The sequence below is a fragment of the Mobula hypostoma genome, chromosome 9 (assembly GCF_963921235.1).
Source record: "Mobula hypostoma chromosome 9, sMobHyp1.1, whole genome shotgun sequence".
Classification (NCBI taxonomy): domain Eukaryota; kingdom Metazoa; phylum Chordata; class Chondrichthyes; order Myliobatiformes; family Myliobatidae; genus Mobula; species Mobula hypostoma.
The window spans coordinates 151,181,810-151,199,783 of NC_086105.1; the positions used below are offsets into that span (position 1 = coordinate 151,181,810).

The following is a 17,974-nucleotide window of genomic DNA, read 5'->3' on the forward strand; positions in this document are numbered from 1 at the left end:
GAAGTTGCAAATGTCACTCCACTCTGTAAGAAAGGAGGGAGGCAGCAGAAAGGAAATTACAGACCAGTTAGCCTGACCTCAGTGGTTGGGAAGATGTTGCAGTCAATTGTTAAAGATGAGGTGATGGAGTACTTGGTGACACAGGACAAGATAGGACAAAGTCAGCATGGTTTCCTTCAGGGAAAATCCTGCCTGATGAATCTGTTGGAATTCTTTGAAGAGATTACAAGTAGGATAGATAGGGGATGCAGTGGATGTTGTATATTTGGACTTTCAGAAAGATTTTGACAAGGTGCCACGCATTAGGCTGCTTACCAAGTTAAGAGACCACAGTATTACATGAAAGTTACTAACATGGTTAGAGCTTTGGGTGATTGGTAGGAGGCAGTGAGTGGGATTAAAAGGATTCTTTTCTGGTTAACTGCCAGTGACTAGTGGTGTTCCACAGCGGTCAGTGTTGGGACCGCTTCTCTTTATGCTGTATAGCAATGATTTAGGTGGTGGAATAGATGGCTTTATTGCCGAGCTTGCAGATGATACAAAGACTGGTGGGGGGGGGGTTAGTGTTGAGGAAACAGGTAGGATGCAGAAGGTCTTAGTCAGATTAGGAGAATGAGCAAGAAAGTGGCAAATGAAATACAATGTTGGAAAATGCAAGGTCATGCACGTTGATAGTAGAAATAAATGTACTGACTATTTTCTAAATGGGGAGAAAATCCAGAAATCTGAGATGCAAAGGGACACCCTAAAGGTTAACTTGCAGGTAGAGTCAGTGGTGAGGAAGGGAGAGCAATGTTCGCATTCATTTTAAGAGGGATTGAACACAAGAGCAAGGAGGTGATGCTGAGGCTTTATAAGGCACTGGTGAGGCCTCATCTTGAGTATTATGAATAGTTTTGGCTCCTCATCTAAGAAAAGATGTCCTGACATTGGAGAGGGTTGAGTATGTTCACAAGGATGATTCTGGGAATGAAAGGTTATCATACGAGGAACGTTCAATGGCTCTGGGTCAGTACTCGCTTGAATTCAGAAGGATGAGGGAGGGATCTCATTGAAACCCTTCGAATGTTGAAAGGCCTAGACAAAGTAGATGTGGAAACCATGTTTCCCACGGCGGGAGAGTCTAGGACAAGAGGGCACAGCCTCATGATAGAGGGGTGTCCATTCAAAACAGAGATGCAGAGAAATTTCTTTAGCTAGAGGATGGTGAATTTGTGGAATTGATTACCACAGGCAGCTGCGGAGGCCAGGTTGTTGGGTGCATTTAAAGCAGAGTTTCATTGGTTCTTGACTGGACACGACTCAAAGGTTACAGGGAGGTGGCCATGGAGTGGGGAAAAAAGGGTCGGCCATGATTGAATGGCGGAGCAGACTCGATGGGCCTGATGGCCTAATTCTGCTTCTACATCTTATGGTCTCATAATCTGCCATCCAACAATTCAGAGATCCTGATTCTGAATGGGTAATTCTGTTCACCTGGGTCCTGGTTCCCATTGCTTCTTTATACACAGCCAAGCTATAAGGAAATTTATAACTAATGTGGTAAAGTCAACTGGAAATGTATTTAAGTACTAGGTTACTGACATCCAATGATGCAGAACACCCAAGCCTGTTGGGTTACTGGAGTTCTACTGTACAGTTCGACTACACGCTGGGGAAATCCTCCGTTACAAGGAGAAGGTGGAATTTCCATGCAAAAGCGTCAGTTGGAGTGGAGATAGAACTGGTGCACTGGAGATGAAACGACAGCTCTCCACTGCACCACCCCGCAGTCCAGTGTTGAAATGTAACTTCTACTGCGCACCTGCTAAATATCACATTCAGGTGCCCAGACACTTGGGGCAGTTTAGCAGGGCACTGTGCTAAGGGTAAATTACACATGGCGTAAGTATGACAGTGTCTTTCCAAATGAGCACCTGTGAAGAGGGCTAGCTCCTGGGACAATCACCACCTTATTCCAGAGTGGTATCATTCCTTAGCCGTTATGGTTGTGTTTGAATGTGGGCGACATAGTAGCATAATGCTGTCCAGAGACCCAGATTCAAACCCACTGCTGTCTGTGTTTGTACCTCCTCCCCGTGCTCAGTTTCCTCCCACATTAAGAGAATTTATGGGTTAGTAGGTTGGGCTCATTGGTCTGGGAGGGCCTGTTACCATAATGTGATCATTAAATAAAATTAAACATACTTGTTGATTAGTCTAGGCGCTTGTTTGGTCATCCAGCAACTTCACTGTGGGGAGTACAACTACAGTGCTATCTAGCATTCTTAGTTAAGAGCAGCTGGGCCGTCAAATGCTGTACTGAATGAAGGCATGAACCAAGGTGGACTGATGACATGATATCAGTGACGTGGCCCAATGTCCTGCTGAATAGTCGTAGACGGGAGCCAGCTAGGAACAATGAAAGTCACAGAAACTCGCCCTTTGGCCCACCCGGTCCACGTTGAGCCATTTAAACTGCCTGCTCTCATCAACCTGCACCAGGACCATAGCCCTATCCATACTTCTCTTCAACACTGAAATATAACTCGCGTGCACCACTTGTGTTGGCAGCTTGTTCCACACTCTCAAGTTTTAAGTGAAAAAGTTTCCCCTCATGTTCCCCTTGAACTTCTCACATTTTACCCTCAGCCCATGACCTCTGGTTATCCCACCCAACCTCAGTGGAAAAAGCCTGCTTGCATTTATCCTCTCTATACTCCAAATAATTGTGTACATCTCTATCAAATCTCTCCTCAATCTTCTACATTCCAAGCGATAAAGTCCTAACCAATTCAATCTTTCCTTATAACTCAGGTCCTCCAGTCCCGGCAACATCCTTGTAAATTTTCTCTGTTCTTTTTTAACCTTATTTACACCTTTCCAATAGGTAGGTGACCGAAACTGCACACAAAACTCCAGATCAGGCCTCACCAATGTCTTATACAATTTCAACATAACCTCATTTCTTGTAGTCAACACTTTGACTTATGAAGGGCAATATGCCAAAAGCTTTATTTACAACCCTATGTACTTGTGATGCCACTTTCAATGAATTATGGACCTGTATTCCCAGATCCTTTTGTTCTACCACACTTCTCAGTGCCCTACCGTTCACTGTGTAAGACCTACCCTGGTTGGTCCTACTGAAGTGCATCACCTCACAATTGTCTGCATTAAGTTCCATCTGGAATTTTTTAGCCCATTTTTCCAGCTGATCCAGATCCCACTGCAAGCTCTGATAGTCTCCCTTGCTGTTCACTACACCCCCAGTCTTGGTGTCATCGACAAATTTGTTGATCCAGTTAACCACATTATCATCCATTTTACTGATATAGATGACAAACAACTACAGAACCAGTACCGATCCCTGTGGCACTCTCCTAGTCACAAGCCTACAGTCAGAGAGGTAACCATCTACTACCACTCTCCGGCTCATCTCACAAAGCCAACATCTAATCCAATTTACTACCTCACCCTGAGTGCTGAGAGAAACAGGAGGGACACAGAAAACAAGTACAACAGAGGAAAGGATCCTGATTTGAATTTAGAGACAAAAAAAAATAGATTTTGCTGGATAGATTCAATTGAAATCTGTCAAAAATTTCAAGTGGGAAGTGTTTTGTATAAGATTCAAATAATGGCTGTGGGAAATGAGTGCACAAGATCCTTATCAGTGTTGATGAGCAGAGAAATCTTGGGAGTCCAAATTTATAGCTTCCCTGATGATGGTTACATAGATTGATAGGGTGGCTAAGGCGGCATATGACATGTTGCCTTTATTAGTTGAGGCAATGAGTTCAAAAGTTAGGAAATTATGTTGCAGCTTGAAGGGAGCCCCTTCAATGACTACCCTCTGTCTATGCACAAGTCAGTTCTGAATTCAAACATACCTTACCAACTTGATTGAGTTTTTTCACAAGTTGACGAGAGAGACTGATGAGGGTAGGGCAGTCTACATAGATTTTAGCAAGGCATTTGATAAAGTCCTTCAACGGAGGGTAATCCAGAAGATTAAGATGCACGGGATCTAGAGCGAATTGGCTGTTTGGATTCAGAACTGGCTTGAGCACAGAAGATAGAGGGTAGTGGTTTAAGGGACTTAATTAAGCTGGAGATATGTAATTAGAGGAGTTTGGCAGGAATCTGTACTGGGACCTCTGCTGCTTGTAACGTGTATAAATGAAAATTTAGACAGGTGGGTTGGTAAGTTTGCGGATGATACCGATATTGATGGTGTTGTGGGTAGTGTAGAGGACTGGCAAAAATTACAGCACGATATAGATCAGTTGCAGATACTGGCAGAGAAATGTTAGACCGAGTTTAACCCAGATAAATGTGAGATGTTGTACCTTGGTTAGACATATGCAAAGAGACAGTACACTATTAAGGGCAAGGTCCTTAACAGTGTGCTGAGCAGACAGATCTTGGGATCCAACTTCATAGCTCCTTGAAAGTGGCTACACAGTTCCATCAGGTGGTCAAGAAGGCTTATGGAATGCTTGTTTTTATTAGTCAAGGCCTTGAGTTCAAAAGTCAAGAGGTTATGTTGCAACTTTATAAAAGTCTGCTTAGACCACATCTGGAGGATTGTGTCCAGTTCTGGTCACCTCACTAAAGGAAGGACGTTGAGGCTTTGGAGAGGGTGCAGAAAAGGTCCACCAGGAGGCTGCCTGGTTTAGAGGGCATGTGCTGTCACGAGAGGCTGGATAAACTTGGGTTGCTTTCTCTGCAGCATCGGAGACTGAGGGGAGACCTGATAGAGATCTACAAGATTACGAGAGGCTTAGATAGAGTGGACAGAGAGTATCTGTTTCCCAGGATTGAAATGTCTAATACCAGAGGGCCTGCATTGAAGGGGAGAGGGGCTAGGAGCTGTGAGGGGTAAGTTTTTCACTCAGAGTTGTGGATACGGGAATGCATTGCCTGCTGTCTGGTGGTAGAGGCAAATCCATTAGAGGCTTTTAGGAGAGGTTTGGATAGGCACATGCATGTAAGGAAGATGGAGGGTTAGGGACATGGTGTAGGTAGGAGGGTTTAGTGATTAGGCACAACACTATGGGCTGAAGCTTGTTCCTGTGCTGTACTGTCCTATGTTCCATGTTCAGATAAGGAAGATAGAAGGATATGGACACTGCCTGCACAATGTCCATTGAAGAGTTTAGCCAGCCATTTGATTATTAATTTAATCGGCTCAGCACAACATTATGGGCCGAAGGGCCTGTTCCTGTGTTGTACTGTCCTAATTCTATGTTCTAATTCCACCCATTCCCAGAGTTTTTTTTTATATAGGCATCCGTTAGTCTCGTGAGACCATGGATTTGCACCTTGGAAGGTTTCCAGGGCGCAGGCCTGGGCAAGGCTGTACGGAAGACCGGCAGTTGTCCATGCTGCAAGTCCCCCCTCTCCACGCCACCGATGTTGTTCAAGGGAAGGGCATTAGGGCCAATACAGCTTGGCACCGGTGTCATTGCAGAGCAATACGTAGTTAAGTGCCTTGCTCAAGGACACAACACGCTGCCTAAGCTGAGGCTGAAACTAGCGACCTTCAGATCACTAGACTGACGCCTTAACCACGCCACGCGCCAACACAATGTATTCCCACATACAGGGAACAGATCCATCGCTCAGAAACCCTCTAAAACATCCTCTTCCGTCCCGATAAAGGATCTTGGCCCAAAGCACTGAAAATGCTGCCATCAATAAGATTTCCCTCCATAAATGCTACCTGACCTGCTGTGTTCCTCCACCATTTTGTGTGTGTTGCTCCATTTCCAGCATCTCCTGTGTCCCCAGGAAGCTGGAAAGGCTACATACAGCCCATTCATATTAACCCCATCAACATCCTGAAACAAGGTGTTGCTTCCTACCGTGAACTGGTAGTCCCCTGGTGAGTCGTGGCTTCAGTGGTCTCCTGTCCTCCAGGTAACTGTCTGAGCTATCATCCTCCTGCATGTCAGAGTCAGAATCTTCATCTTTTCCTGTTTGTCAGAAGCAACAACAACCTCCATTTACTAAGCATCCTTAAAGCAGTAAAACTTTCCAAGAAAACTTTCCTTTTGAGTCCGCAGAGGGCAAATGCACTCATCAGTCATCTCCCTACACCCAGAAAATCAAAAACCAGAGGTGAGAGGGGTGAGATTTAGGAAGAATTTGAGGGACAACTTTTTCCTAAATACAGATCAAGTTTGGTATCTTAATATAATTTTTAATTTAGAGATACAGCACGGTAACAAGCCCTTCCGGGCCCAATGAGCCTGCACCACCCAATTACAGCCACCTGTCTGGAAAGTGGGGCACCGAGGAACTCCATGCGGTCATGGCAAGAAGGTACAAAGTCCTTGCAGACAACGGTGGGAATCGGGTCCCTGTTGCTGGTGCTGACCGCGACGCTATCATACCACCCAACAAATCTATGTGGAATGAGCCGCCAGAGTCAGGTACAATAACAACTTTTAAAAAGATAATTGGATAGGTGCAGAGATTGAAAGGGTTGAAATTTTTAAGTAAAAATATTATCAATATGACACCATATACAACCCTGAGGTTTGTTTTCTTGCAGGCATACACAGCAAATTCATGAAACACAATAGACTCATTGAAAGACCACACCCAACGGGATGGACAAGTAGTGCAAAAGACAACAAACTCTGCAAATGCAAAAGGGATCAAAATGAAATAATAATAATAAATAAGCAATAAATATTGAGAATATGAGGTGAAGAGTCCTTGAAAGTGAGCCCAGTGGTTGTCAGAACATTTCAATGATGGGGCAAGTGAACATATCCCCTCTGGTTCAAGAGCCTGATGGTCGAGGGGTAATAACTGTTCCCGAACCTCATGGTTTGGATCCTGAGGCTCCTGTACCTTCTTCCTGACAGCAGCAGTGAGAAGAGAGTATGACCCAATCTTCTAGAAAATAATCTAGCAGGTTATGGGCCAAATATTGGCAAATGGGACTAGCTTGGCCGGGGCATCTTGGCCAGCATGGGCCAGATGGGTCAAAGGGCCTGCTTCTGTGCTGGATGACTCTATGACTAGGTCATCCTGGTAAGGTGGCAGGGCACGAATGCAGACCCAGACACAGCTCTGGGAAAGGTAGCCCAGGGCCTGAGCTGACAACACACTGAAGAAGAGCAGGGGGAAGGTAAATGGAGATAAAACCATAAGACATAGGAGTAGAATTAGGCCATTCAGCTCATCGAGTCTGTTCTGCCATTCCATCATGGCTAATCCCGGATCTCACTGAACCACATACACCTGCCTTCTTGCCATATCCTTGGATGCCCTGACCGATCAGGAAACTATCAACTTCCACCTTAAATATACCCACAGACTCTACCTCCACCGCAGTCTGTAGCAGAACATTCCACTGTGGCTAGAAAAATTCCTCCTTACCTCTGTTCTAAAAGGTCACACTTCAATTTTGAGGTTGTGTCCTCTTGTTCTGGATACCCCCTCCTCTCCATACCTACCTCATATCCCTTTTGCCAATCACCTGTCCAGCTCTTGGCTCCATCCCTCCCCGTCCTGTCTTCTCCTATCATTTTGGATCTCCCCCTCCCCCTCCCACTTTCAAATCTCTTACTAGCTCTTCCTTCAGTTAGTCCTGATGAAGGGTCTCAGCCCGAAATGTCGACTGTACCTCTTCCTGCTGCCTGGCCTGCTGCGTTCACCAGCAACTTTCATGAGTATTGTTTCTTTTCAACATTCGGTAGGTTTCAATGAGATCTCCCTGCATTCTTCTAAATTCCAGTGAGTACAGACCCAAAGCTGCCAAACACTCCTCATATGTTAGCCCCTTCATTCCTAGAATCGTGAGATCACATCCTTTCTGAGATATGGGGCCCAAAACTGTTGACAATACTCCAGTACGGCCTGACTAGTGTCTTATAAAGGCTCTGCATTACCTCCTTGTTTTTATATTTTTTATTCCCCTTGAAAGAAATACCAACACTGCATTTGCCTTCTTTACCATAGACTCAAACTGTAAATTAACCTTCTGGGAATCTTGCACGAGGACTTCTACATCCCTCTGCACCGCTGATGTTTGAACCTTCTCCCCATTTAGATAATAGTCCGCACTATTGTTCCTTTTACCAAAATACACTCATACACTTCACAACACTGCATTTCATCGGCCACTTTTTGCCCATTCTTCCAATTTGTCTAAGTCCTGCTACAATCACACTGGTTCCTCAGCACTACCTACCCTTCATCTACCTACCTCTCGTCCACAAACTTTGTCACAAGGCCATGAATTCCATTAACTAAATCACTGACAAACAATGTGAAAAGCAGCGGTCCCGATTCTGACATCTGAGAAACACCACTCGTCACCAGCAGCCAACCAGAAAATGCCCCTCACTGCCTCCTGCCTGTCAGCCATTCTGCAATCATGTCAGTATCATGTGTGGCACCTTACCACACGCCTTCTGAAAATCCAAGTAAATGACATCCACTGCTTCTCCTTTGTCCACCCTGCTTGTTACTTCCTCAAAGGATTCTAACAGATTAGTCAGTCAAGATTTCCCTTTACAGAAACCATGTTGACTTTGACTTATTTTATCATTAGTCTCCAAGTTCCACGAAACCTCATCCTTAATAATAGACTAACACTTTTCCAACCACTGAAGTTAAGCTAACTAGCTCATAATTTCCGTTCTTTTATCTTCCTCCCTTCTTAGAGTGGAGTGATGTTTGCAATCTTCCAGTCCACCAGGACCATGCCAGATAGGTAATAACTCATAAAAAATGAAGAGCCATTGGTTTGAGGGGAATGCAAACTGAGGTTCCAAAAGCAGTGGAACACCCGCTCTCTCCTGATTCAGCCTGCATAGCGGAGAGCGCAACACCACTACAGGTCAGAGTTCAGAGCTCAGAGCTCAGAGCTCAATTGCAGCATCCTTGGTAAGCAAGCTTACGCACCCCTTCCTGTGAACCGTGTGGGTTTCCTCCCAGTCTCTTGGAGGCTGATCACAAACAAGAGAAAATCTGCAGTCGAATGGTGGAAGGGCCTGTGCCGTGCGGCTTCTCGAAATAAAATAAACTGGAACTGGGATTCTCAGCAAATGGGCATCAGTTTCACCACAGTGAACGAGTACCCATACCTCGTGTGCCCTTCATAAAGTACTCACTCCCGGGGGCAAGGAGCAACGCAAGCGTGGCACTAGTCTGTGTCTGACAATTTAAAAACAAATCAGTTTGTGCATGGCTCACCCAGGCGTGGTCTCAACAGCATCTGCACAAGCCCATGTCATCCTAAACAGTTCACTGCCGGAACAGGACCTCTGCCGTTAAGCTGGCTGGGTTGATTGATCAGCCTACGGAATCAGCACTACAGATTACAGAGGAGTCAGTAACACACACAGACATGCACCATACCAGAGTTTTTCATCAGTCTCTTCTCTTCCTCCTTCAGTTTATTTTGCATCAGCCGCAGAGTGTTTTCATTTTCCTAAGGGCCGGAAGGAATGTTTGGTGATTAACAACCAAAGCTGAAATATTTTATCTGCAAGAATTCTGTTTTAATATCATAAGACAAAGGAGCAGAATTAGGCCACTTGGCCCATCGAGTCTGCTCCACCATTCCATCATGGCTGATTTATTAATTATCACTCTCAACCCCATTCTCTTGCCATTCTCCATAACCTCTGATGCCCTGACTAATCAAGAATCTATCACGCTCAATTTTAAGTATATCCAATGACTTTGCCTCCACAGCTATCTGTTGCAATGAATTCCGCATATACATAATCCTCTGGCTAAAGAAATCTCTCCTCATCTCGGTTCTAAGTGGTCGTCCTTCTATTCTGAGGCTGTTCGCCCAGTCCTAAACTCTATCTAGGTCTTTCAATATTCAGTCGGTTAACAATCTGCCAGTTTAAGCAGGAGGGAGATGAAGCAGCTGTTGTGGTCACAGAGGCTGTGGGTTGAGCGGAACTGATCACCCCCAGTTTTCAATGGAACGAGGGCAAGAATGAACCTCTGCTCACTTTGGGAGGGAAGAAGTCACTGAAGTTAAAGCAGATTAGCTCTGGCACCACTGCTTGTGCTACCATCTCGCAGCACCTACCTCGAACCTCTCCTGCTCCAGCCTGTGCAGATCGTCAAGCTGCTGCTCTAGGTAGCACAGGTTATGGAACTTCTCCACGTAGGTCTCGTACTGTTTCTGCAGTTCCTCCTCGACCTTCTCATACTCGTCCATGAATGCTGGCCTGAGACACAATGGACCTCACACTCACAATCACATTTATCAAACACATCGAAACATACAGGGAACTGGGTCATTTCTGTTAACAGTCAACATGCCCAAAGATTTGCTGCAAGTGTCGCCATATATTTCGGTGTCAAAAGAGCATGCCCACATGTTCAGCAGAACAACAGTAGAACAATCCCCTTTCCTACCCACCCACACACAGACAGACAGACAGGCAGGCCTCCAAACCTAGGACAGGCCACCTCTGGGCCTCCAGTCCATGGTTCCAGACTCACAGTCATTGGTTCTCTGACCTCTGGAACTCCCCGCACCTCACTCCCCTGTGCCAAGCGGCAGTCAGCACATTCCTACATCTCTCTAGTTAACAAGGTCAGGAGAAAGGTATACATCAGGTAGGAGCAGGTGGATTCAAGCAATTCCTTTGAAAAGTAAGGAATGTAGGGGTACACTCACAGAGGAAATCAGAAAAGCATAAAGAGGCCATGAGCTGTTTCAGGCAGATAAGATTTTAAATAAAGTCTGGGGGACCTCATCAGTACAATGAATGCAAATAAAGCCTCTATTTAATTATTAAGCCTGCCTGGGTTACTCAGCCAGGTTTTAAATAACTGAATCCTCATATCTCTGGTCAGAGATCATAGGGCTGTGTGATCCACAAGACCAGAAGATATAGCAGCAGTACTAAGCCATTCGGCCCATTGAGCCTGGTCCTCCATTTCATCATGGCTGATCCATTCCCTCTCAGCCCCAATCTCCTGCCTTCTCCCCATATCCGTTCATGCCCTGACCAATAAAGAATCTATCAACCTCTGTCTTAAATATATATAATGTCTTGGCCTCCACAGCTGCCTGTGGCAACATATTAAACAGATTCAACACTCCCTGGCTCAAGAAATTCCTCCATATCTATGTTCTAAAAGGATGCCCCCCTATTCTAAGGTTATGTCCTCTAGTCTGAGACTCTCCCATCATAGGAAACATCCTCTCCACATCCACTGTATCAAGACCTTTCATCATTCAATAAGTTTCAATGAGGTCACCCCTCATTCTGCTGAATTCCAGTGAATACAGGCCCAGAGCCATCAGACACTCTTCCTGTGACAAGCTGTTCAATTCCAGAATCATTTTCCTGAACCTCCTTTGAACCCTCTCTAGTTTCGGCACATCCTTTTGAAGATTAAGTAGCCCAAAACTGCTCACAATACTCCAAGTGAGGCCTCACCAGTGCTCTATAAAGTATCCATATTATATCCCTGCTTTTATATTCTAATTCTCTTCAAATGAATGCTATCAATGAACTTGCCTTCCTCACCACAGACTCAACCTGCAAATTAACCTTTTGAGAATCCTGCACAAGGACTCCCAAGTCCCTTTGCACCTCAGTTTTTGTGTATTTTCTCTCCATTTAAAAAATAGCCAACCCTTTCATTTCTTCTACCAAAGTGCATGACCATACACTTCCCAACACTGTACTCCATCTGCAATTTCTTTACCCCTTTTCCTAATCTAAGCCCTTTTGTAGCTTCACTACTTCCTCAAATACCTGCCCTGCCCCTCCACCCATCTTCATATCGTCTGCAAACTCTGCAACAAAGCCATCAATTCCATCATCCAAATCATTGACATATAATGTAACAAGAATCGGTCCCAACACAGACCCCCGTGGAAAACCACCAGTAATGGGCAGTCTTTGCCTCCTTTGGCTTTATCCATGTTAGAATCTTTCTGTAATACCACGGGCTCGTAACATGTGAAGCACTTTGTCAGAGGCCTTCTGAAAATCCAAGTACACAACATCAACCAATTCTCCTTTGTCTTTCCTGCTTGTTATTTCTTCAAAGAATTCCAACAGATTTGTCAGGCAAGATTTTCTCTTAAGGAAACCATGCTGACTATGGCCTATTTTGTCACGCGCCTCCGAGAATACTGAGAACTTATCCTTAGTAATCGACTCCAACATCTTCCCAACCACTGAGATCAGACTAACTGGCCTATATCATGGACTATGTAAGTATCAATGACATGGGTAGGATGAGTGATGAGATTCTGCATAGAGAATTCAGGGAGTTATTTGCTAAGTTTAAGGGCAAGACCTCCAGGATTGTGATCTCAGGATTGCTACCCATGCCACGTGCTAGTGAGTAGAACTAGGAAGATTATATAATTTAATACATGGTTAAGGAATTTGGTGTAGGACAGAGAGCATAAGATTTTTGGATCATTGGGCTCTCCCAGGGAAGGTGTGACCTGTACAGAAGGGACGGTTTGCACCTGAACAGGAGCGGGCCTAATATCAAGTCACTTTTTATTGTCATTTCGACCATAAGCTGCTGGTACAGTACACAGTAAAAACAAAACAACGTTGCTCCAGGACCCTGGTGCTACATGAAACAACACAAAACTACACTAGACTATGTGAGACAGCACAAGGCTACACTAGACTATGTGAAACAACATAAAAACTGCACTAGACTGCAGACCTGCACAGGACTACATAAAGTGCACAAAACAGTGCAGGGCAGTACAATAATTAATAAACAAGACGATAGGCACAGTAGAGGACAAATTACAATATAATAATAAATGATGTAGATGTTACTCTAGTCTCTGAGTATTAAGGAGTCTGATGGCTTGGGGGAAGAAACTGTTACACAGTCTGGTCGTGAGAGCCCGAATGCTTCGGTACCTTTTGCCAGATGGCAGGAGGGAGAAGAGTTTGTATGAGGGGTGTGTGGGGTCTTTCACAATACTGTTAGCTTTACGGATGCAGAGTGTGGTGTAAATGTCTGTAATGGCGGGAAGAAAGACCCTGATGATCTTCTCAGCTGACCTCACTATCAGCTGCAGGGTCTTGCGATCCGAGACGGTGCAATTCCCGAACCAGGCAGTGATGCAGCTGCTCAGGATGCTCTCAATACATCCTCTGTAGAATGTGATGAGGATGGGGGGGTGAGAGATGGACTTTTCTCAGCCTTTGCAGAAAGTAGAGACACTGCTGGGCTTTCTCTGCTATGGAGCTGGTGTTGAGGGACCAGGTGAGATTCTCCACCAGGTGAACACCAAAAATTTGGTGCTGTTAACGATCTCAACGGAGGGGGGATGATGAACAAACCATCCAAATAGGATGGTTTGTTAATGCTACACAGTGAGGTTTAAACAAGAGTTGCAGGGGGAATGGGAACCAGAGTGCAAGAACAGATAGTGGAGATTGTGGAGGCAGATGTTGGTAAGACCTCAGACAAAGTTAGGAATCAAAAGATTGAGCATGGTGTGACTAGTTGATATTGTTGTTAAGAAGGTTTATGGTTAATAGATTGGAATTATAATTGCACATAAACATCTATTTGAGTGCCTAGTTATTTTCTATAATATCTCAATGTGCACTTGTGAATGTTAATATAGATTTACTCACATAAAAAATGGAAAGGGTTATACATGTAAAAAAAAGTGAGTGTATTGCTTGTGAATACCTTATCCAAATAAAAATAAAATTTAAAAAAAGGCGTATGGTGTGTTGGCATTCATCAGCCATGAGATTGAGTTCAAGAGCCATGAGGTAATGTTACAGCTATACAAGACCTTGGTCAGACCCTACTTGCAGTACTGTGCTCAATTCTGGTCATCTCACTACAGGAAGAATGTGGAAACTATAGAAAGGGTGCAGAGGAGATTTACAAGGATGTTGCCTGGATTGGGGAGCATGACCTATGAGAATAGGTTGAGTGAACTCGGTCTTTTTTCCTTGGAGCAACGGAGGATGAGAGGTGACCTGATAGAGGTGTATGAGATGATGAGAGGTATTGATCGTGTGGACAGCCAGAGGCCTTTTCCCAGGGCTGAAATGGCTGACACCAGGGGACATAGTTTTAAGGTGGTTGGAAGTAGGTACAGAGGGGATGCCAGGGGTAAGTTTTTCACACAGAGAGTGATGAGTGCGTGGAATGCACTGCCGATGGCAGTGGTAGAAGTGGATACAATAGGGTCTTTTAAGAACCTCTTGGATAGTTACATGGAGCTTAGAAAAATAGAGGGCTACGCACTAGGGAAATTCTAGGGAGTCTCTAGAGTAGGTGACATGGTCGGCACAACATTGTGGGCCGAATGGCCTGTAATGTGCTGTAGATTTCTATGTTCTATGTTCTGACTTGCCTATATTTCAATGCAAGAGTACTGTCGGAAAGGTGGATAATAGCGCTGAAGATAAAATAGCTGGTTTACAAACAGAGGCAACGTGTAGTGAGGAGAGGCTGCTGATAGGGCAGAATTGCAGTCAACAGGATTGCAACATAAAAGGTAGACAAAATTGAAAAGAGTGAATACAGGACTGAAGGTGTTGTACCTGAATGCACGCAGTATACAGAATAAAGTAGATTAACGCAGCATAGTTGCAGGTAGTTAGATATAATGTTGTAGGCATCACTGAATCATGTTTGAATTATAGCTGGGAGCTTAATGTCCAAGGATACACATTGTATCGAAAGGACAGGCAGGAAGGCTGAGGGGGTGCGATACTATTGTTAAAAAATGAAATCAAATCATTAGAAAGAGGTGACATCGGGTTGGAAGGTGTTGAATCATTGTGGATAAGAGCCAAGGAACTGCAAGAGTAAAAAGACTCTGATTGGAGCTACAGACACAAAATACTGGGGGAATTCAGCAGGTCCTATGTGTTATGGTCTCATGGTTGACCTACCTACCCACTCTCCCTTTGCTACCTATCTACCCATCCTACACATTGTATCCAGGCTCCCAAGCAGTAGCAAGGATTACAACAGGGGATAGAAAATCAGGCTGGTGCTGAATTACAGGAGGGTGAATTTCGAGAATGCCTACGAGATGGCTTTTTAGAGCAGCTCGTGGTTAAGCCCACTAGAGGATCAGCTATTCTGGATTGGGTGTTGTGCAATGAACCTGAATTGATTAGAGAGCTCAAGGTAGAAGGACCCTAAGAGGCAAGTGATCATATTACAATCAAATTCACCCTGACATATGAGAAGAAGTTAAAGCCAGATGCATCACTATTATATTGGAGTAAAGGGAATTACAGAGGCATGAGAGAGGAGTTGGCCAGAATTGATTGGAAAAGAACACTGGCAGGGATGATGGCAGAGCAGAAATGGCTGGAATTTCTGGAAGCAATTCAGAAGGCACAGGATATATATATTGCAAACAGGAAGTATTTAAAGGAAAGGTGACACAACCAAGGCTAACATGAGGTCAAAGCTAATATAGAAGCCAAAGAGAGGGCATATAATAGAGCAAAAATTAATGGATAGTTAGAGGATTGGGAAGCTTTCAAATACCAAAAGAAGGCAACTAAAAAGTCATTAGGATGGAATATGAAAATAGGCTAGCTAATAATACTAAAGAGGATACCAAAAGTTTCTTCAGATACATAAAATCTAAAGGAGAGGCAAGCGAGGGTTATCAGGCCACAGGAAAAAAATGCTGGAGAGGTAGGAATGGGGTACAAGGAAATAGCAGATGAACTGAATGAGTATTTTGCATCAATCTTCACTGTGGAAAACACTAGCAGTATGGTGGAAGTTCCAGGTGTCAGGGCATGAAGTGTGTGAAGTTACCGTAACTAGAGAGAAGGTTCTTGGGGAACTGAAAGGCCTGAAGGTAGATAAGTCACCTGGACCAGATAGTCTATACTCCAGAAACCATAGAAAAACTACAGCACAGAAACAGGCCTTTTGGCCCTTCTTGGCTGTGCCGAACCATTTTCTGCCTAGTCCCACTGACCTGCACACGGACCATATCCCTCCATATGCCTCCCATCCATGTATCTGTCCAATTTATTCTTAAATGTTAAAAAAGAACCCTCATTTACCACCTCGTCTGGCAGCTCATTCCATACTCCCACCACTCTCTGTGTGAAGAAGCCCCCTCTAATGTTCCCTTTAAACTTTTCCCCCCTCACCCTTAACCCATGTCCTCTGGTTTTTTTCTCCCCTTGCCTCAGCGGAAAAAGCCTGCTTGCATTCACTCTATCTATACCCATCATAATTTTATATACCTCTATCAAATCTCCCCTCATTCTTCTACGCTCCAGAGAATAAAGTCCTAACCTATTCAACCTTTCTCTCTAACTGAGTTTCTCAAGTCCCGGCAACATCCTTGTAAACCTTCTCTGCTCTCTTTCAACCTTATTTATATCCTTCCTATAATTTGGTGACCAAAACTGAACACAATACTCCAGATTCGGCCTCACCAATGCCTTATACAATCCAGAGTTCTGAAAGAGGTGGCTGAGAGATTGTGGGGCACTTGTAATGATCTTTAAAGAATTACTAGATTCTGGAAGACTGGAAAATTGCAAATGCACTCCATGTTTCAAGAAGGGAGAGAGGCAGAAGAAAGGAAACTATAGGCCAGTTAGTCTGACCTCAGTGGTTGGAGCTGATTATTAAGGATGTGGTCTCAGGGTACCATGAGGCACATGATAAAACAGGCCGCAGTCAGCATGGTTTCCTCAAGGAAAACCTTGCCAGACAAATTTGTTGGAATTCTTAGAAGAAATAACAAGCAGGATAGATAAAGCAGAATCAGTTTTTGTTGTGTACTTGGATTTACAAAAGGCCTTTGACAAGGTGCCACAAATGAGGCTGCTTAACGAGCTATGAGCCCATGGTATTACAGGGAAGGTTCTAGCATGGATAAAGCAGTGGCTGATTGGCAGGAGGCAGAGTGGGAATAAAGGGAACCTTTCTTGGTTAGCTGCCAGTGATTAGTGGTATTCCAGGTCTGTGTTGTGACCGTTTCTTTTTACGTTTTATGTCAATGATGGAATTGATGGCTTTGTTGCGAAGTCTGCACATGATATGAAGATAGGTGAAGGCAGATAGCTCTGAGGAAGAAGAGAGGCTACAGAAAGACTTAGACAAATTAGAATGGGCAAAGAAGTGGCAGATGGAATACAGTGTCAGGACGTGTATGGTAATGCACTTCTGTAGAAGAATTGAAAGGGCTGACTATTTTCTAAATGGAGAGAAGATACAAAAAAAAACTTGGGAGTCATTGCGCAGGATTCCCTGAAGGTTAATTTGCTGGTTGAATCTGTGCTGAGAAAGGCAAATGTGATGTTAACATTCCTTTCAAGAGGACTAGAATATAAAAGCAAGGATGTAATGTTGAGGCTTTATAAAACACTGGTGGGGCCTCACTTGGAGCATTGTGAGCAGGTTTGGGCACTTTATCTTAGAAAGGATGTGCTGAAAGTGGAGAGAGTTCATTGGAGATTTACAAAAATGATTCCAGGATTGAATGGCTTGTTATAAAAGCATTTAATGGCTGTGAGCCTGTATTCACGAGAATTCAGAAGAATGAGAGGTGACCTCATTGAAACCTATCGAATGGTGAAAGGCATTGGTAGAGTAGATGTGGAGAGAATGTTTCCTATAGTGGGAGAGTCTTAAGACCAGAGGACACAGCCTCAGATAGAGGGGTATCCTTTTAGAATGGAGATGAGGAGGAATTTCTTTAGCCAGAGAGTGGTGGATCTGTGGGATTTATTGCCACAGACAGCCGTGGAGGCCCAGTCTTTTATGCATATTTAAGGCATGAGTTAATAGGTTCTTGATTGGTCAGGGCATGAAAAGATATTGGGAGAAAGCAGGGGATTGGGGCTGAGAGGAAAATTGGATCAGTCATGGTGGAACAATGAAGCAGATTCTATTGGCCAAAGGGCCTAATTCTGCTCCTATAATTTATGGTCTTATATTTTCCTTTCTCCTTCCCCTTCTCCCTTGAAGAGTGGAGTGACATTTGCAA

At 44.2% G+C, this 17,974-nt stretch overlaps 1 protein-coding gene across 2 annotated transcripts in view; it reads right to left on the minus strand.

Moving 5' to 3' along the window:
* Positions 1-17,974, minus strand: part of cluap1 (clusterin associated protein 1) — a 45,545-nt gene that overhangs the window by 8,338 nt on the left and 19,233 nt on the right. For both annotated transcript variants that reach the window (XM_063059486.1, XM_063059485.1), the window contains 3 exons: positions 10,055-10,196; positions 9,364-9,436; positions 5,850-5,960 (listed from right to left, as the gene is read on the minus strand). In XM_063059486.1, the coding sequence (XP_062915556.1) occupies positions 5,850-5,960; positions 9,364-9,436; positions 10,055-10,196 (326 nt within the window). The remainder of the gene's footprint in view (positions 1-5,849; positions 5,961-9,363; positions 9,437-10,054; positions 10,197-17,974) is intronic.